The sequence below is a fragment of the Schistocerca cancellata genome, chromosome 2 (genome assembly GCF_023864275.1).
Source record: "Schistocerca cancellata isolate TAMUIC-IGC-003103 chromosome 2, iqSchCanc2.1, whole genome shotgun sequence".
NCBI lineage: Eukaryota > Metazoa > Arthropoda > Insecta > Orthoptera > Acrididae > Schistocerca > Schistocerca cancellata.
In genome coordinates this window covers 281,135,639-281,156,269 of record NC_064627.1, presented here as the reverse complement: position 1 = coordinate 281,156,269, position 20,631 = coordinate 281,135,639, and the positions used below count along the sequence as shown (strand labels likewise).

The 20,631-nt window shown below is 41.2% G+C and overlaps 1 protein-coding gene across 1 annotated transcript in view; it reads left to right on the top strand.

The window, feature by feature from the left end:
• Nucleotides 1-20,631, top strand: part of LOC126161621 (sphingomyelin phosphodiesterase-like) — a 137,586-nt gene that overhangs the window by 95,712 nt on the left and 21,243 nt on the right. The window contains exons 7-8 of the mRNA XM_049917582.1: nucleotides 1,632-1,802; nucleotides 19,653-19,833. Of these exons, the coding sequence (XP_049773539.1) occupies nucleotides 1,632-1,802; nucleotides 19,653-19,833 (352 nt within the window). The remainder of the gene's footprint in view (nucleotides 1-1,631; nucleotides 1,803-19,652; nucleotides 19,834-20,631) is intronic.

Sequence of the window (20,631 nt, the reverse complement as noted above, 5' to 3'; positions counted from 1 at the left end):
TTCCTCATTAATGTCATTAGCATTGAAAATATTTAGTGGCTTGAGATTCAAGTAAAATTGTCAGTTCACTTCAGGCAGGAAATCTAGTAATTATGTTAAGTCTTCGAGTTTCAAGATTGATATTTGCCTTCCATGTACATATTTGGCCACTCGCTTTTTCAGGGTATCTACAAACTGTGGGGAAATGGCAAATAGTGGTCTCGCTCAGCATGACTTTGAGAACATGGTGGCCTCCCAAGACTCATAAGAAGACTATGTTACTCTAAACAACAGTTTCTGGCAACCAGTTGAAAACTTCATCATTGTAGAATTTATGAAATGTACAGTTTTTCAATGTATGTCTACTTTTGGTTTGATAGTAAGGTCAGTAATGCTCATAAATGTTCTGAAATCCTCAGCGTCCATTTTAGAGACTATAAAAGGTTTAGCTAGGCTAGCTTTCTGAATCACTTGACACCATCAATCAGGTGAAAAGAACTGAAACACATTTCTCTTTATTTTTCAAATTTGACCGAATTTATTATCACATAGCAGAAAAGTGTTTTGTGCTTTGAGCCCATATGTAAGTGAAATCCAGAGAAGTTGGTGAGACAGCTTTTCATGACATTTCATATCTTCATTGTGGGCCTACAGCACAGATAAAGCTGGTTCAGTGTAAGATCAACAGATGCCAGGAGCGTGCTCAAGTGCTACTACAGTTTCAAAATCAATGGCAGTTTGCTTTAGGGCCTTGTGGTTCTCAGTGATCACATATGAGTGTGACCTATTCTTTACACTGTATAGCTGTTGCCAGTCAATGTGTTCAGTGTTATGCACAACCTTATCTTACATCTTGCTCTATAAAGTACTATGTTCCATAAAATTGTGTTTGTTCTTGCTGTAACAGACTGAAATATCAATGAGTCACAAGAATTCCCATAAACAGTTGCAGGAATATGTGGGGATATAAAAAGGAATGATGAGATAGGCCTAACCACTAGGAAAGAAAGTGACAGGTTTTGGATTCTGGGAAAATTGAATCAGTATACAAAGGAGGTTGTTTACAAAAACTTGTGTAGATCATTCTAGAATACTGATTGTGTTGGACCCATACCAAATAAAACTAACAAAAATTTTGAATGGATATAAAGAATTACAACATATATGGCCAGGGGTTTTCTTTGACTCACAGGGGTATGCTACAGAAATGCTGATGTCCTGTCAACTACCTTCATAAGCCTACTTACAATGTTTGAAGAATGAGTATTGAGTGAGGAACCTAGTAATAAACATATCACTCCAGCAGGACCTATGGAGACAAGATTAGACTAATTACAGTATGCACAAGAGTAGTTGAGCAGTTGTTCTTCAAAAACTCCATATACAATTGGAAGAAGAAGAAACCCTAACATGTGGCACAGTGGGATGTACCCTCTGCCATGAACTTCACAATGGTTTGCAGAGTATGGGTGTTGATGGAGACACAGGAGTGGCACTCTGTATGTGTGTGTGTGTGTGTGTGTGTGCGAGTGTGTGTGTGTGAGAGAGAGAGAGAGAGAGAGAGAGAGAGAGAGAGAGAGAGAGAGAGAGAGAGAAATATCTATATTCATGTTTCTGAAATTCAGTACAACAGTAAACTTATTGTTTCATAGGTGGATTCATTACAAACCTGCAGATCCCTATGGGCAGCTCAAGTGGTTAGCAGAAACATTACTTGCAGCTGAAGCAGCAGGAGAAAAAGTACACATTCTTGGCCACATACCATCAGGAGATAGTAACTGCTATTCAACATGGTCAAGAGAATACAACAGAATAGTTGATCGGTATGTCACTGTAAAAACATTATGAAATATGTAATGGGTCATTGTTCATATTGATCTACAGTATTATCTTCTCTGTTTCTGTGGACACAATAAATAATCACAAAATTATGTCCTTTCAACAATTTGGTCATAAGGTCCTGTGAAAGTCATGACGACTCACAATAGACAGTATCAGGCGGTCTGGCTGGTCAGCAGATAAAGAACATTTCTACGTAAGGGAGAAATGAAAGGACTGGAAGCTGTTTTATTGTGGTTATATTTAGGTATATGAAGGGCAGAACCTTCAATCTTCCAAATTTTTCAACTTGTGCAATGTTAAAGTTAAACTGTGCTGTGTTGTCAGGTAGTGGATATAATGGGGTTTTGGGAACTAATATCTGGGGATATGTACACAAAACAGTAAAGATGATAACCACAGAATATAGTTAGTCATCCTAACATCTCCATAGTGAATATTTTGCACATATTTGCAGGTATTGGTTCTCCAACAGAAAGTTAATTTGTTAACATGACAGTATAACAAGTTGTCTGATACCATATAGGCAAGGAACATGGTGGGAGGAAAGTGTCCTGTGCATATGCACAGTGTGAGAATAAAAGTTCTACTGGCAGAGATCACCCATCTAATTGTCAGTGTTGTAAGTGAGCCAATGTTTGTAGGTTAAGCTGTAGCATCGACCCCAGCTGACATTCCCCATGCTGTTGAGATTTCTCCTGTGGCATGTATATTATGATTGCCAATAAAATGTTTACAAACCACTTGATAGTTCAATTGGGATGTGTTTTAAAATTTGTCATCTGTCATGGAAATGTTGGAAAACCTCTTGAAAATAGACATAAATTACCCTGCAAAGGCTTATTTACAAAATCTCAAGAACCTATATTAAGTGAAGACTCTGGAGATATACTTCAGTCTCCTTTGCAATGCTCCTGGAAGGACCATGAAGACAAAGTTATACTAATTGCAGCACACACACAGACATTTAAACAATCATTCTTCCCATACTTCATAAGCAATTGGAAAGGGAAGAAACCCTACAATGTAGTAGGGGAAAGTTGTTTATCTTTGACCACTTTTCATATTTATAATTATAAATGATACATAAATACTTTAAACAATATTTTATTATGTTATTTGAAAGTACATACCTTACCTCATAATATAATAACATTTTAATTTTTTTGTCTTAAACAGTTTCACAGAAGTATTACTTTTAGTAGACACGTGCAGTTGGTCAAAGGTACAATGGTAAGGTTGTATCCTTGACCTCCCCTTCTCCTATTGTATCTTTGACCATGCAAAGAAAACAGAACACTGGTATGAAAACTTTCTTTGCATTATACTTTTGCATTGAACAAGACAGAAAAATTACACATATGTAACTTATCCTCATTTTTGTGTTGGCCTTTGAATGAAAAATTTGACTTGTCGCTGACGTCATGATTGCACGTGTGAAATTTCTAATATTCCCTTCTTTGAACACCACACTTATGTCATCCACAAGTAGTATTGTGAAAATGTTGATATGCTTTCTATACTGTCTCACAAATTTCACTTCAGATCTCTCTTTTCCAACTACTTTTAACACTTGAGCTGCAAAATGTTTAACTTCAGAAACATTGACACAAACATAATTGTGTTCTTTAATGTTTTTGTGGCTCAAGGTTGGGTTAGTTAGACATACTTCATCTTGGTCATCTAAATCATTTAATTCCTCTTCCTAGCCCATTGATGACTCAGCATCACATAGGTCACTTGCATTCATGGCTTCGGGATCAGAAGAATAATCAGTAATCAATATTAATACATCTCATAGCTCTTCACTTTGGTGGCAGTAGGCCTACATATAGGTCTCTTGTTTTTGTGAAGTGACTTTCTTCTTTACTTTCTCAATGTATTCCTTTTTATGGGTGTTGGTTACTGTTCTAATTTTTCTCTCCTCCAACTTTTGCTTCTTTCTTTTCTTGGGTCAGCTCTAGGGAAATGATGAATCATGTCTGGAGTGACAGGCTGGTTCTTGCAGTCTGTAGATGACTGTGCTTCAAGAAGTGCTTCTTCTGAGTTTTTATGAGTTGGACTACCCAAGTCTGCATTATCATTTGATCTGTCAGTGATGCTTGAGACAGCCAACCCATCATTGCCAAACAAAATTCATTCAGGAGAACCAATCCCAAAACACAAAATCCATTGATAATGTTTCTGGGCAAAACGCTTTTAAGCTATTCCTACAAGGACTGTAATCCGATAAAGTGTCAAAGATTTTCCTGTATTCCCAGGTGTTAACACCCAGCCATTTATGTCAGTGTTGAAGTATGTTTTGCATGGTCCAAATCCTTTCTCATTGAGAGGCTGCATCTTATGGCTTGTATGAGGGTGAAAAGTCATCATGAAAATCCCGACTCTTTCACTAATGTTATTGCTGGGATGCTAATATGGCTTTCATAATTGTCCATCAGTAAAACCACAGGGTTTTCTCAAATGGGCTTGGCATGTCAGATGAAATGCTTAAAAAAATTTGTTGGACTATTGTCACATTCATACCTCTTTCCCATGATGTGCACAGTTTCACAATTGAAGCCTGAGGCTCAATCAAGCAAGGCTGGTTGCAACAGTTCATTGGAGCACCTCTTATGAAAATCTTTTAACCGCTGTAATCCATCTTTCTCTTTGATTTTCCAGGATGGAGGAACATTTTTATTGGTGGCCACAGCATACTGGAATGCCAACTGCTTTACAATCATCAGGCTCAAACCATGGTCTTCTTGACAACTTCTTTTAGACAGGGTGAGTCACCTAACATTACCGCTGGATATATTTCGTAAACCACATCAAATACTGATGAATCGATTCCACAGACTGAACATGAGGAGAGGGGCTAGTGTAATTGGTTAATACAAACCATAAAAAAATGCACGGAAGTATGTTTTTTAACACAAACCTACATTTTTTTAAATGGAACTCCGTTAGTTTTGTTAGCACATCTGAACATATAAACAAATTCGTAATCAGTGCCGTTTGTTGCATTGTAAAATGTTAATTACATCCAGAGATATTGTAACCTAAAGTTGACGCTTGAGTACCACTCCTCCGCTGTTCGATCGTGTGTATCGGAGAGCACCGAATTACGTAGGGATCCAAAGGGAACGGTGATGGACCTTAGGTACAGAAGAGACTGGAACAGCACATTGCGTCCACATGATAACACCTTTTTATTGGTCTTTTTCACTGACGCACATGTACATTACCATGAGGGGTGAGGCACACGTACACACGTGGTTTCTGTTTTCAATTATGGAGTGGAATAGAGTGTGTCCCAACATGTCAGGCCAATAGATGTTCAATGTGGTGGCCATCATTTGCTGCACACAATTGCAATCTCTGACGTACTGAATGTCGTACACGCCACAGTACATCTTGTGTAATGTCACCGCAGGCAATTAGAAAATTGTAGCGAAATGCAGGAAGATCTGCAGCGGATAGGCACTTGGTGCAGGGAGTGGCAACTGACCCTTAATATAGACAAATGTAATGTATTGCGAATACATAGAAAGAAGGATCCTTTATTGTATGATTATATGATAGCGGAACAAACACTGGTAGCAGTTACTTCTGTAAAATATCTGGGAGTATGCGTGCGGAACGATTTGAAGTGGAATGATCATATAAAATTAATTGTTGGTAAGGCGGGTACCAGGTTGAGATTCATTGGGAGAGTCCTTAGAAAATGTAGTCCGTCAACAAAGGAGGTGGCTTACAAAACACTCGTTCGACCTATACTTGAGTATTGCTCATCAGTGTGGGATCCGTACCAGATCGGGTTGACGGAGGAGATAGAGAAGATCCAAAGAAGAGCGGCGCGTTTCGTCACAGGGTTATTTGGTAACCGTGATAGCGTTACGGAGATGGTTAACAAACTCAAGTGGCAGACTCTGCAAGAGAGGTGCTCTGCATCGCGGTGTAGGTTGCTCGCCAGGTTTCGAGAGGGTGCGTTTCTGGATGAGGTATCGAATATATTGCTTCCCCCTACTTATATCTCCCGAGGAGATCACGAATGTAAAATTAGAGAGATTAGAGCGCGCACAGAGGCTTTCAGACAGTCGTTCTTCCCGCGAACCATACGCGACTGGAACAGGAAAGGGAGGTAATGACAGTGGCACGTAAAGTGCCCTCCGCCACACACCGTTGGGTGGCTTGCGGAGTATAAATGTAGATGTAGATGTAGATGCCACAATACGTTGTTTCATATCCTCTGGGGTTGTAGGCACATCACGGTACACATTCTCCTTTAAAATACCTCACAGAAAGAAGTCCAGAGGTGTAAGATCAGGAGAACGGGCTGGCCAATTTATGCATCCTCCACATCCTATGAAACGCCCATCGAACATCCTGTCAAGGGTCAGCCTAGTGTTAGTTGCGAAATGTGCAGGTGCACCATCATGCTGATACCACATACGTCGACGCATTTCCAGTGGGACATTTTCGAGCAACGTTGGCAGATCATTCTGCAGAAATGCGATGTATGTTGCAGCTAGTTGGGCCCCTGCAATGAAGTGAGGACCAATGAGGTGGTCACCAATGATTCCGCACCATACATTTACAGTCCACGGTCACTGTAGTTCTACCTGTCTGAGCCAGCGAGGATTGTCCACGGACCAGTAATGCATGTTCCGTAGATTCACTGCCCCGTGGTTTGTGAAACCCGCTTCAGCGGTAAACAGGTAGAATTGCAATGCATTCTCTGTTAATGCCAATTGACAGAATTGCACTTGATGACTAATGATTAAAGTCATCACCATGTAATTGCTGATGTAGCGACACATGAAATGGGTGAAAGCAGTGACGATGCAGTATGTGCATGACACTAATTTGACTCAGTCCATCGGCTCTCGCAATGTCCCATGTACTCATGTGTGGGTTCATGGCAACAGCAGCTAACACACCAACTGCACCCGCTTCTCCTGTGACAGGCCTGTTACGGACCCGTTTGCATGCTACGACCATACCTCTTGCATACAGTTGGCAGTAGATGTTTTGCAATGTGCGGCATGTTGGATGCTCTCTGTCCGGGTACCATTCTGCGTACACCCTGCAGGCTTCAGCTGCATTTCGTCAACACTCGCCATAGATGAGTATCATCTCCACCTTTTCAGAGTTCGAATACACCATGGTCACAGCTCCTACAACACTACACTATCACAGACATCTGGTAACATGGTGTACTATAGTTGGTCTGCGTGTGGAGATGAATGCAGAATAACAATAGCAGCAAGCGCTACATGCGGACACTGCGACAGCTAGACCAAACCACAACAGTGCACTACAGCCACACTCGTAAAAACGGTCGTCATCGTAAACATGTCCCTGCAGATGCTGCTCACCGACCGTGGCCCATGTTTGTTACAACACGCAACTGAACATCGGAGGTTTCAAGCATCAACTTTAGGTTAGAATATCTCCGGATGTAATTAACATTTTACAATGCAACAAACGGCACTCATTACATATTTGTTTATAAGTTCAGATGTGCTAACAAAACTAACGGGGTTCCATTTAAAAAAATGTATGTTTGTGTTAAAAAACATGCTTCCGTGCATTTTTGTATGGTTTGTATTAAACAATTACACTAGCCCCTCTCCTCACGTTCGGTCTGTGGAATCGGTTCGTCAGTATTTGATGTGGTTTATGAAATATATCCAGCAGTAACGTTAGGTGACTCACCCTGTATATTTAACCAGCCTCCTTGAAAATTTTCAGCACAGCCAAGTTAGGTGAATATATAAACTTTCCCTCTCCAGATGCTCTGGATTAAGTCAAAAATCAGTGTAGATTTTTTGCTGCCTTTCCTATAGCCATAACTCCCAACTTTACAGCATTCACTGTTTTCTCCATATTTCTTTCGATATTTTTTTCTGGTTACTCCTGCTTATCTGGGTGGCAAGTCGCCCAATGTGGCGTTGACTGAAACAAGACTTGCATTTGGCGGCCGATCTTCCCCGGATGGGGCCTCCCGGCCAATGATGCCATATGCTCATTTCATTTCACTACTGCCTTACTTCTTGGCACTCTGTAGTTTTAAAAAAAATCTTGTTATTGCCTGAATATAAATTGGTGCTGTACCTTTGACCTGTCAAATGTACATGAAATGAGTCGTCAAACATACAACATGCTTTACAGTAAGGTTTTCACGGCGGACCACATGTCTGTGTTAGGTTATGTTGTAAGTTAAAACTTTTTTACAAATATTACTCACTATTAACTCTTTTATACATCAATAATTATTAATTTAATATTTAAACAAATTTAGATGATAAAATAACATCCTGAAGTATATGTATAATACATAATTTCTGGCTGCAAATGGATAACTTCTTATTTTACCAATATATTTTCAAACAGCTCCACAAAAACATGTGCGTACACTGCCTCTATGGCAAAACTATGAACAAAAGCATGTAGTTCATCTCTTCACATATGAGGTCTGCTCGAAAAAATTCCAGACCTTTGTCCACAAAAATTTTCTGCACCTACCTTTTACTTATTGTGCATGGTCTCCTTCAAATACTCTCCTCCACAATTGATTCACTGTTCAAGATGAAGTTTCCACTTCTGGGAGCAGTCTTGGTATGCCTCTTGCTGGATCGCTTGAAGCACCATCTGCAAATTTTCTTTTATCTCATATATTGTAGCAAAAATGGGGTTTTTCTTATTTCCAAAGTCCACAGGGGTCAGGTCTGGACAGTACAGAGGATGAGGCAGCTCAGTGATTTCCTTTTAGGTGCAATAGTCACACACCAACCTGGATAAATGTGTGGGTGAATTATGTTGCAAGAGCCATCAAATGTCTCACCACATTTCAGGCCATTTGCTTCTCTCATTTTCTCACTGGTGTCACAACACATCCTGATAGTACCATCAATTAACAGTTTTCCTTGTGGCCTGAATTCATGATAAGCTAATCTTTCAAAGTCAAAGAAAACTATCAGCGTGGCTTCGACATTTGACCTGATCTGACGAGCTTCTTTTGGTCTTGGAGAACCTTTCCCAACACATTGTGATGATTGAACCTTGGTCTCAGCACCATAATCATAGACCCATGACTCATCACCAGTTATGATTCTCTTAAGGAATATCTTGTTCTCATTTGTGTGTTCCAAAAGCTCTTCACAGATTGTGAAGTGAAGGTCTGCCTGGTCTTGACTCACGAGCTGCAGGGCAAACTTGGTGGCAACACAGGGTATTCCAAGATGCTGTGTCAGGATTTCCTGACATGATCCAATTGAAATGTTACAGTCTTCTGCAGTCTCTCAGACAGTCAGCCTTCTATTGGCATGCACACTTATATTGAGATTCATGACATGAGCATCATTGATATATGTCAAAGGGTGTCCTGAATGAATGCCATCTTTAACTTCTGTGCAGCCATTTAAAAAAAAAAATATGAACTATTTGTAACACCAAGAATGGCTTAAGCACTCATACAATAGGGTTACTGCATCATTTGGTGTTTGTCTGTATAGGTTTTCTTGAGTTTCACACAAAATTTAATGCAGACATGTTGCTCCTCTAACTCTGCCATCTCAAAATTCACAAACTGTGTGACACAACATTCTACTCAATACACCACCGAACAATAACTAACAGACATACAACAATGAAACTTGCAGCATTTACAGATTAAGCACAGGTGTTTGTAGGGATGCCAGCCGCATTTCACTCCAACACATCAATGGTATGAAATTATGAATGTTCTGGAATTTTTTGAACAGACCTCTTACACATGCCTCCAAAAGCCTCAGTAGCCAAAGGTACATTCTGGTCAAATGTACATAATCTGCCCCTATGATGCTAAATACTCTGTTATATACTTCACACTAGTTTAAAGAATATTTACACAGATGAAACTGTTGTTCTGGCTCATAAGTAAATATGATTCTTCCACTATTTTCCATAATTTTGTAGGTAACAGGATCCAAGCCCTGAAATGGTTCTGTGTTAGGTGTTCTGTTGCAGCAGACTTTGTACTTCTGGCTTCTGAAATTAAACTATGTGTTGATGAGAATATATCTATTTAGATGTTTTCATTAATCTGTCTCTTCACTGTTCATTGTGTTTTTGAGAGTGGTTATAACACAGAATCATAGCCACAATTTAATACAGCTTTAGCATTCCTTAAGTGAAGGAGAGCTTGCTTTTAACAGATACACTGGAGATTAAGTAGTCCCAACTGACTCATTTTTTTCATCTGTTAAGGTACAGTAACTTTTATGGCATCAGTATACTCCTTCAGTACACAGATTGGTTATTTTGGAGAGACTATATGAGCCTTAACTTTCTAAATTTTGGTACTATTTTCATACTTTTTCAAAGGATTTATATTTTTAATTGTGGTCAGTTTTATTCATTTTTTGCTGCAGATATTTTATACTTAACATACTCTTGTAGGAAATGCAGTACCAGTGGGAATGCATACATAATAAATGGTGCATGGAGATGGGTAGACAAATCCTTACTTTATTTGGTAGACAGAATTACATCATGTCTACACAGGCCAGAGGTTCAATACATACTTAACTGTCAAAGATATTATTGTTCACTCTACTGCATAGGGCAGTGATGTTTATTTTGTCAGTCAGAGTCAACGCATAGGTGCTATGTTGCCACAGAACCCCCACACCCCATGAGGAGCGCAGGAGAAGAGTAAGTGTAGTGAGGAGGTGAGGTGTTATTGTTGATCTGTTGTGGAGCAATGGCCACAGTGATGCTGGAGATCTTGTTGCTTGTGTGGTGGCAGGAGGCTGGAGGGGATGTCCGTAGCAGAAGTAGTCAGTACTAGTGTGCTGTCATCAGTAGCAGCCTCAGTGGTGGGCATTGAGGGTGGAGTGGCCAATGGTATGGTTTTATTGTCAGCTGCAGCTGGGACAGCCACATCATTAACTGGGGCAGTTTTGATGAAAGAGCCCTTGGTAGCAAGTTGGGATGTCAATTCCGCCATGTCCACATCAGCCAGAGTTGTGGTGATTGCGAAATCATGTTGGCCCTGGATCTCTTGTCTTCATACTGTGTGAAGATGACCAGGTTTCCATCAGCAAGCATCACAGATATATCCTCAGGGAGAAAGTTAGAGAGGTTGAGCTGCAGTGTGAAAGGGGTAGAAAATGGTTGGTTGGGTGTCGGGCTAGGTAGTGGTTGCGGAGACTGTTCTGTGATGATCTAAGCCAGCTTCAGTCTATTAACAGGCACTGTCAATCATTTGCCCATGATTGTGACATTGACTGTGTTCGTGCCATGAGTAATTACTTTATGAGGGCCGGTATATGGCGGGTGCAGGGCAGGTCTCACAGTGTCAGCATGAAGCATCATATGCAAGCAGGTGGACAGGTGTTTATGGATGAAGACCCACAGTGTTGCACAGGGTGATGGGCAGGGTATATGCAGGTTCTGTATGTGGGGTCTGACGTGGACGCAAGATCTGGCAGATCAGGTCATGCTCAGTGGGAGATGTAGCCTGTACAGCAAAATTGGCAGGAAGAGATAATGTCTCACCACACAGGATTTCGGCTAAAGATGCATCAAGGTGTTCCTTATGGACACTGAGCAATACTCAGGGAAGGGCTTCTGTCCATGGTTAAGGATTGCACATTAACATTGCTTTTAATATGTGATGCTATCTTTCAACAAGATTGATCGACTGGATTATATGCGGTGGTATGGAAATGGAGACAGCCGCAAAGTTGACACAGTTCATTGAAGAGAGAGGACTCAAACAGTCTGTCCTGGTCAGTGGTGAGTGACACAGGGCAGCCAAAATGTGCGATCCACATGTTGATGGAAACTTTGACAACAGTCTTGGTGGATATATCAGCAGTAGGTGTGGCCTTGGCCCACCACTAACACCATCAATCTGTGATATAATGTAAAGCTGTCCATCCAAGATAGGAAATAAGCCTATTATGTCCATGTGTGCACTTGTTGGAACCTCGCCTTGAGGATCGGGAATTTGCCAAGGGGGGACAGGAGAGGCCACGCAAAACATTCTGTCACTAAATGTACAGAGGGCCATACCTCTGGATGTGTGAGATTGTGGACGAGATCAAAGATTTGTTTGCAAAAAAGTTTAGTGACAACGGTCAGCCCCAGTCATAGGACACATCACACCAAACTGATTTGGTAAAGCCAGGGCAGGTATGTTGCTCCAGTCTGAGGCCTGTTCCGGGTTATGAAGGTGGTCATTCATGTAAGTCTTGATCTGAGTCTTTCACCATGGCAATCCAGTTGTAATTGGGCAGGGCAGTGGAAGATGCAATGTACAACATATAGTCCATGACAATAGTGTCAGTGCCTTTGACATAGCACACATTGATCATGAACTGCGAAATAAAACAGAGGTATCGAAAATGCCTGGGAGAGATGGGCTGTGTTAACACATTGGCCAGGGGATAGTGATCCATGTAAATAGTAAGAGGTCTGTCCACTATCGCCTCTCAAAAGTAGTGGATCACCACATAGATGGGAAGTAGCTGATGGTCAAAGGTTGACCACTTACGCTGAATGTCTGAAAGTTTATGAGAGAAAAACCACAGAGGCTGGGGAACACCAGTTATCTCCTGTTGTAACATGGCACCGATAGCGAGATCACTCATGTCTGCTGTTATAGTCAGGTGGGCATCAGGAGACAGGTGAGCTAGTGTAATCATTTGCAGTAAGTCACCCTAGATTTTATCAAAGGAGGACTGGATAGGATGTGTCCACTCGAGGTGGAGTTTCCCGCAGTATTCTTCCATTGCAGGACTTTAGTCAGAGGAAGGAGAGTCTGGGATGTGTCTCTTGTAGAAATTTATGATATCTAAAAGTCTGTGTAACTCTTGGTAGGTGGAGGGAGGTGGCAAAAGTCATATCTTCTCTGGAGCCGGCAGATGCCTGAGGTATCTGTGTGGTGGCTTGCCATAACTGACATTTGTCTTACATGGTGGAAGACAAGTGTCACACAGGCTTACCATAACTGACATTTGTCTTTGTTAATGATGACCCCACAGACAGGACTTGTAGGTGAACCTCATACTCTTCTGCTGATGGTGAGTATATGAGGACATTGTCTACGTAGGTACACTGAACAAAACTTTGTCAATAAAAAAATGCCATGTTTGCAAGGTGTTTTTTAATCCATAAGCCATACACAAAAACTCCAGGAGTTAGAAAGGTGTAGTGACCATTGTCTTCAGTATGTAGCTGTTGATGAGAGTACAATGCTGCACAATGGTGTGAATTTGGTTCTTGAGAAAAAGTCTGGCATTGAGGGGTCATCCTCGTGCTTAAGCATTGCAGTCTGGACATATGTGAGAAGTCTCAATAGGTACAGTGTCCAGAGCATGCAGTCAGGCATCAGCATAGGCTCAATCTGTATTCATAGATGTAGCCAGAGTGAGGATGGTGGGTTGTCTCCAAGGGTTTCTTCATGCATAACTACATGTAGTTGCCATTCCAGGGAGTGTGAGAGGTGCTGGGGCAGCAAAGCCTTAGTCATCTTGTACTTGTTGTGACTGGGAACTGCCAGGAATAGGTCACTGATTATGTTCGCATTGTCGCTGAGGTGGCAAAGGAAGGTCATAAATCGCACATTGCCTTTGATGATCCCTTGGACAGACATCTAAGCACACGCATAGAGTGAACCGTACTGTCAGAAGGTCAGTATGAAATGGAGGCAGTTTAAAAAAAGGCCAGGTGGTGTGGAGACTGTCCATGGATTGTTCACACGGGACTGACCAGAGCATGACGTTGACTGACATGGGAGCAACGGAGCATGTAGTATGTGGTTGCTGCATCTCTTGGAAGTGCATGTGTGGTGGCAACATAAAAGCACACAGTGCAGGTGGTGCGGACATCATGTCATTCGGAGCATAGACCTGAGCGACATACTGTACTGATGAGGCATTCATGGAAGCATGGTGCCATGTGTCTTGAAAACCAACACGGCAAGCACATGATGTATAAAGCTCAGTCAGTTGAACAGATGCATCCCATTTCCGAGAGTGGTGTATGAGAAGTCAAAAGTGTGTCATGTGGCTGGCATGGACATGACATCAGTCATGGATGGGCACAATGTAGATGGAACCTGAAGCAGTGAATGCTGCAAAAGTTCAGGCCTGTGGAGCATGTTAGAGCCATATGCAGAATTCACCTGAGAGGTGTGAGATGCGAGGTGTGTGGCAGTGGTTAGGTTAAACATGGTGCATGGCAAGAGAGACATGGCTGGAACAAGAGTGATGTCGCTTCAGTGCACAGGGACCACTTTCGAGCATAATGAACTGTGTGGAAGTAGTTACGACATGAGACTCGGCCACTGTGATGGGATTGGGCATGGTTATTTGCTGTCCATACATTGAAGCATTAGGCAAGATTATTTGATAGAGCCCATTATTGATGCATTGGAAAGGCACCATTTGGAGCATCTGTATAGCATTGTGGCTGGAGAATATTACTGGAAAAGTTACTGGAAAGGTTCAAAAGTCCATGGATAGGTGTGGGAGCTGGAACAGAGGAAAAACTGAGAGCACATGAGGTAGCTGTTGCAGGATAAACAGGCCACCACTGTTCTTCACTCCACCTGGCATTGTTTCTGTCTAAATCACTGCGCTGAAGTTCCTCCAGTCCTGGTTGAACGTTACTTTGTAAATTGTCACACAGAATGTTCATATCACATTGTGGCACTGTTTACAAAATATTGTCAGCACTGTCATTGAGACAGTGAGATGATGTGGTGAACAGTGACAACATTGTTGAGTACCCAACCTGTGTAGCAGATTGTGAGGTAACAGGCAAGTTGTGGCACTCTGAAAATATTCTAAGTTCATAGTTGGCATGACCACACGGGTCACTCGGCATGCCTGAGCTTGTCAGCAACTGCATGGTGCCGAACATTAGCCGGAGCTAAGTTCCAGTGTGTGGTCCAGGCTGACCATGTGGCTGGGAATTCCATGATGATGCTGTGTCAAGGACTGTGCTTTGTGTCAATGAAGGAGATTGGTATGCCGAAAGTTCCAAAGATGGCAGACTTTGTGAAACCATAATGGCACACATTTCACAGTTCATGTAGAAATTAATAATAGCCAGAGAAATCATGATGCCTTAAAAAGAAACACGTACATTACCATTATTAGCACGACAATTGTGATGGTGTAATTAGATTTTCAATATCTTTATTAGTTTACAGTTTAATATCTGACTGTAAATTATACAAGTAACACCCAGCAACGAGTTTTCAAAATCTAAACCATTCATCCGATTTTGTCAATCAACATGTCTTTAGAAAGCTATTAGTGTAAACCTCAATTGGTATGAATTACAGGCATTTAACTTGAATAGTACATGAATTATTGGAGGTCAAAGTGGACGATTACTATTGATCACATCAGGCCATAAGTACTCCACAATTACACGAAAAAATGGTAGCAGCATGCTTATAAGTATATTTATTCATCTATGTCTTTGTTTATATCCAATATACACTATTCATGAAGAAATTGGTCAAATATTTACTGTGTTTTAGAAAGCACAGAGACATTAGGCTACTGGCCTACTTTTGGTTCTATTCCTCTGATATATGTTTATTAAATTTGTTTATATATTTAATAATGTGTGTTAGAGCATGTTTATGGTTCAGCCGTAGGAATATTTATTTAATTTCAAGTTATTTAAATGTAAATCCAATATTTAGTATGTGTTTCGATATGTTTGTGAGTGTGCGTTGGCTTGGAGACATGGTGGGAGCACTGTAGCCAACCACAGTGCTCATTACCATGGTAGGCGACTACCGAAGTCAATGGAGAGACTGTAGGGAAGTGGGGGAGGAGCATCGGGTGGCGCGGAACACGGGGGAGTTCTGTAAGGGAAGGCACAATGGAGGGTCGCATGAAGTACTTGGAGAGTGTTGAGCAGTTTGTGCTTGGTTGTGGGAGATAGAAATATTTCGTAGCACCAACTTGTGCACTTGTGAGATTTCTGTGACTTCTGCAGTGAAGACTCAGTGTGCATTTAGAAGTGAATATCTCATGAGTCATGTTGTTGTTCATAACTAATTATGTGAAGTAGGAATCTATTGTTTCCCTGTTATTCAACTTGTATTTTATTTAATTGCTGGACCATCGACACCAATAAGTGTTTTGCAGAAACAAACAGCATTCTTAAAGTACTTCTGCTATTGTACTCATCATTTGAAGTTGTTAAAATAGGGCCTGCAGATTTTATTTAATTGCAATCTTTCATTCATAAATTTCTATGTTACATTCAAAATTCCCAATTGTCAAGTGATAGGAATCTTCGACCATTTGATTCATGTGTGTATTCATATTGTATACTGTAGACAGTAGTATTTGGCATGTAATGCAGCAACAATGTATCCCATCCCCTAGACAACAAAACCGGCCAAAACTTTTAATATTTCAACTATGAATCTGAAGGTACGTAGTTACATCTTGGTCTACATTGGTCAGCGGTTTGACACATACTACACATACTAAACCATCACAGATATTATTGTTCACTCTACTGCACAGGGTAGCAATGTTTTTTTTGTCAGTCAGAGCTCATGTATAGTTGCTAGTCAACACATGCTTTATTATACTTCAAGGAAATGATACTCTTTAGCAATTTTTATTCTCAAGTCAGAAACACACCAATTTAGAGTAGCCATATATATATGCCCAGTACTTTGTAACCTCTAAGGCACTTGGAGTGGCTTGCAGGAGATCAATCTTCGTGCAGGATGTAGGGCACGAAAGGCATTGGAGCATGTGGCTTGTGGTTTGTTCTTGTCCACAATCACAGGACGTATCTTCTGTTATGAAGCCCCATCTCTTCAGGTTGTCTCTGGATCATCCAACTCCTGATCGTAATCTGTTTAAAGATTTCCACACCAGACAGCTCTCATTGTGTCCAGGTGGTAGTTCTTCAGCTTCCGGCGTCTGCAGGTGAGGCATTGACTTCTTTCTCACTCCAGCCTTGCCTTCTCTGGTGAAATGGTGAGTTTCTTGGATGTTCTCTGGAAGCTCTTTCGTGATCTCAGCCATTGCCATGGTGGATTATGTCTGTGCAGTGGATGGGCATTGTCCTGTTCCACTCTCAGTCTCTCCTTGTTGACAGCCACTGTTCTGCATACCCATGGTGGCGCTATTCCAGCCAGGCAGTAAAGTTTATCAGTTGGGTTAGGTCTTCAGCAACCTGTGATCAACCTGCAGGTTTTGTTGAGAGCAATGTCTACTTGTCTGGCATGAGATGACCTGTACCAGACTGGAGAGGCATATTCAGCAGTAGAAAAGCATTGTGCCTTTGCAAAACAGCGAATAGTTTGTGGATGTGATCCCCACTGTGTCCCCGCTAGTTTGCGAATTAGGTTGTTTTGAGCGGAGATTTTCATTTTAGTGTTCTTGCAGTGAGTTTTGAATGTCAGAGTTCTATCAAGAGTGACTCCCAAGTATTTAGGTGCAATTAGTTTCCCTGTTCCTTAAAAGGCACACACTTGTGTCTTTGAAGGGTTTGGTCTAAGTTGGTTCTGACTGAAGTAGCTTGACAGTGTTCTAAGTGCTGTTGTCAGGTTTCTTTCCACTCTTTCAAAGCATGAGCTCTGCGTAGCAAGGGCTAGGTCATCTGCATATAAGAATCTCCTTGTGCCTGGGGTCAATGGCTGGTCGTTGGTATAAATGTTGAAGAGAAGTGGAGCCAAGATGCTTCCCTGAGGTAGACCATTTTTCTGCGCTCTCCAGCAACTGCATTGTCCTTGAAATTCAACAAAAAACCTGCTGTTTTGGAGGAGGGTGCTGAGTAGTCTAACGAGGTGGGCGTTCTTGATCATATTGTATAATTTTGCATGGAGTAACCGATGATTGAGAGTATTATATGCTGCTGTGAGATCCATGAAGACCACGTCCATTACTTGAAGGGTTTCAAAGCCGTCCTCTATAAACCGAGTGAGATTCAAAAGTTGCCCTGTGCAGCTTCTGTTTGGTCGAAATCCTGCTTCTTCAGGTATGAGAAGAGGGTCTATTACTGGTAGGATTCTATTCAGAATCATACATTCGAACAGTTTATAAAGGTGACTCAAAAGGCTAACTGGTCTGAAATTCTTGGGATGATTTGCTTCCTTTCCAGGTTTCAGAAGAGCTATCACCCTGCTCATTTGCCAGATCTTTGGTATTTGGCACTGGTTCATGCAATTGTTGAAAAGCTGCAGGATCCACTTTCATGTTTCTGGGCCAAAATTCTTGATTTGCTCCATATGGATGTCATCTAGACTGGATGCTTTACCAGTTTTGCTCTCCTTAATAGCCTTGTTTAATTCAGATATCTCGAATAGGAGAGTCAGATCCCTCGTTTGTTCTTGGGCCTCTTGCTGTACTTTTGGAACTTTGATTCTATGGCTTCCTATCACATTCATGAGCAGTTGGTGTTGTATCTGATCTGCAGTAATGTTGCAGTGTGCTGTGGATCTGGTTGGGTCATTATTGAGGCATCTCAATAATCTCCATGCTTTATGGCTGTTTCTGATGAGATGAAGTTCTTCCATAGTTTTAACCCAAGAATTCCTTTTGGATTCTTTCAGAGATGCAATAAGTTTATTCCCAGCCAAAAGCATTGTCTTGCCGAATGGATCTTCTTTGAATAGTACCTTATCTCTGTAAATTGAGCACTGAGTTCTGAAGTTAGACCAGGAATGTATGATGTTCGACAACCCCGAGGCAATGCAATTCTGGAGCACCTCTTTACAGCCCTCACAAAAGTATCATACGAGTCAGGTGAAGGTTCAATACTGGGAACTGCAGCATCCAGCATTTCTGTAAACTTCGGCCATTTGGTTTTCCTGAAGTTAAATCACCTTCTGAACAGAACTGTCTGTGGTCTAACTGCTGCATAAATTTCACACATGATCGGTCTGTGCTGTGTATTTGGAATAGGGTTGCAGACAGTTTTTATGCACTGTTGTGAGATGTTCTCACTGCTAAATATCAGATCGGGGTTGTATCCACATTTCCATCTGCCACTGTTGAAAGATGCAGGTTGCTTAGGGTCATGTATAATGCTCAGATGATTGCCTTCCACCCATTCTTGTAATGCTGTACCATTCTCATCATCATGCTCATAGCCCCTCTTGGTGCTGTGACAGTTGAAGTCACCAGTCACTATTTGTGTGTGTTGACTATAAAAGTTATCAGGTAGATTGATTTTGAGATCAACGTCCAGTGATTTGTATACGGATGTGACTGTACAGCCTTTGATTTCCAAAGTTAAGATTTCAATATCATTTGCTTCAGTAAAGGCATATGATATTATCTGTATTTCTGGTTTGACAAATATAGAACTTCCGTATTTTGGGTGGGGTCTTTCCATAGCCAGTTGCACTCCATTTATTTTTGGTCTGTGCATTTCACAGCTTCTGTGGGTCTCCTTTAGGCAGAGTACATTGCACTTGGTTTGTCTGCACAGCTCTTGAAACAGTTCTCCTTTTGGTGATGATGTACCTTCTATATTCATCAATATGATGGTCAACTGTGGTCCTGAAAAGGACCAAGATGATGTTTCTGGTGTGAAAGGATCAGCCGCCAGAGAAACCTAACGCCCAGGGTACGCCCAATTGCAAGTCTTATCTTGGTTGGAAATCATTGCAATCTTCGTGGAGGCTCCTTTCATGCACCCCTCTTTTCCAATAATGTTTCATAATTTTTTTACATTGTGCTACTGAAAAACTAAGTGCAAATAAAGCTGATTGTGTGTTTCTGTGTTAATATGTAAACTTCTGCTTTATTATTATTGTTAATCTTTATTATTCATTCTTATTATTCATCTTCATTATTCGTTTTCAGATTTGAGTATACAATTGCAGCCGTATTCAATGGACACACACACAGAGACAGGTTTCAGCTACACTATGCTTCTGATGATCCATCTAGGGCCAGCATTGTTGCTTACAATGGAGGAAGTCTTGTGACATACTATGATGTAAATCCAAATTACAAAGTATACAAAGTGGATGGAAATACAGGAGTGAGTAATTTACATCCTTTACAATAACTTGTTGTTTCAAAAGCCTTGTCAGGAGCCTTACTATGATAAGCATCCCAGAAAATAAGTGTTCTTGATGAATCTTGGTACAAAAATCTGATCATAATTACCCAAAATATTATTCTGTCACCCACCCAACCTAAACAACATCCAAATTCATCCCTAGGCCAAATATTCTCCCAGTCTTACGTCACTCAGATCTTTCCCCTCTAAAAAAAAACCTATGAAACTTCTGCTTGATTATGTTATCATCATAATTCTATTGAACAAAGGATTTCTGATACAACTAATCCTTCTTATATAGGGTGTACATGAAGTCCGGGAATACCTTCAATTATTTATTGCACAAGAACCTGTGTGTGTGTGTGTGTGTGTGTGTGTGTGTGTGTGTGTGTGTTAAAAAAAAAATGGTTCTGAGCACTATGCGACTTAACTTCTGAGGTCAACAGTCACCTAGAACTTAGAACTAATGAAACCTAACTAACCTAAGGACATCACACACATCCATGCCCGAGGCAGGATTCGAACCTGCGTCCGTAGCGGTCGCTCGGCTCCAGACTGCAGCGCCCAGAACCGCACGGCCACTCCGGCCGGCTGTGTGTGTGTGTGTGTGTGTGTGTGTGTGTGTGTGTGTGTGTGTGTGTGTGTGTGTGTGTGTGTGTGTGTTGCCAATAGACAGCACTAGTTGCAAAGCAGTGAAGCAAATGGCAGCCATCTTCAACTCCAAGACTAACACCTATTTAAACATTATTTTAACTATTATAGCCCCAGACAAGGGCA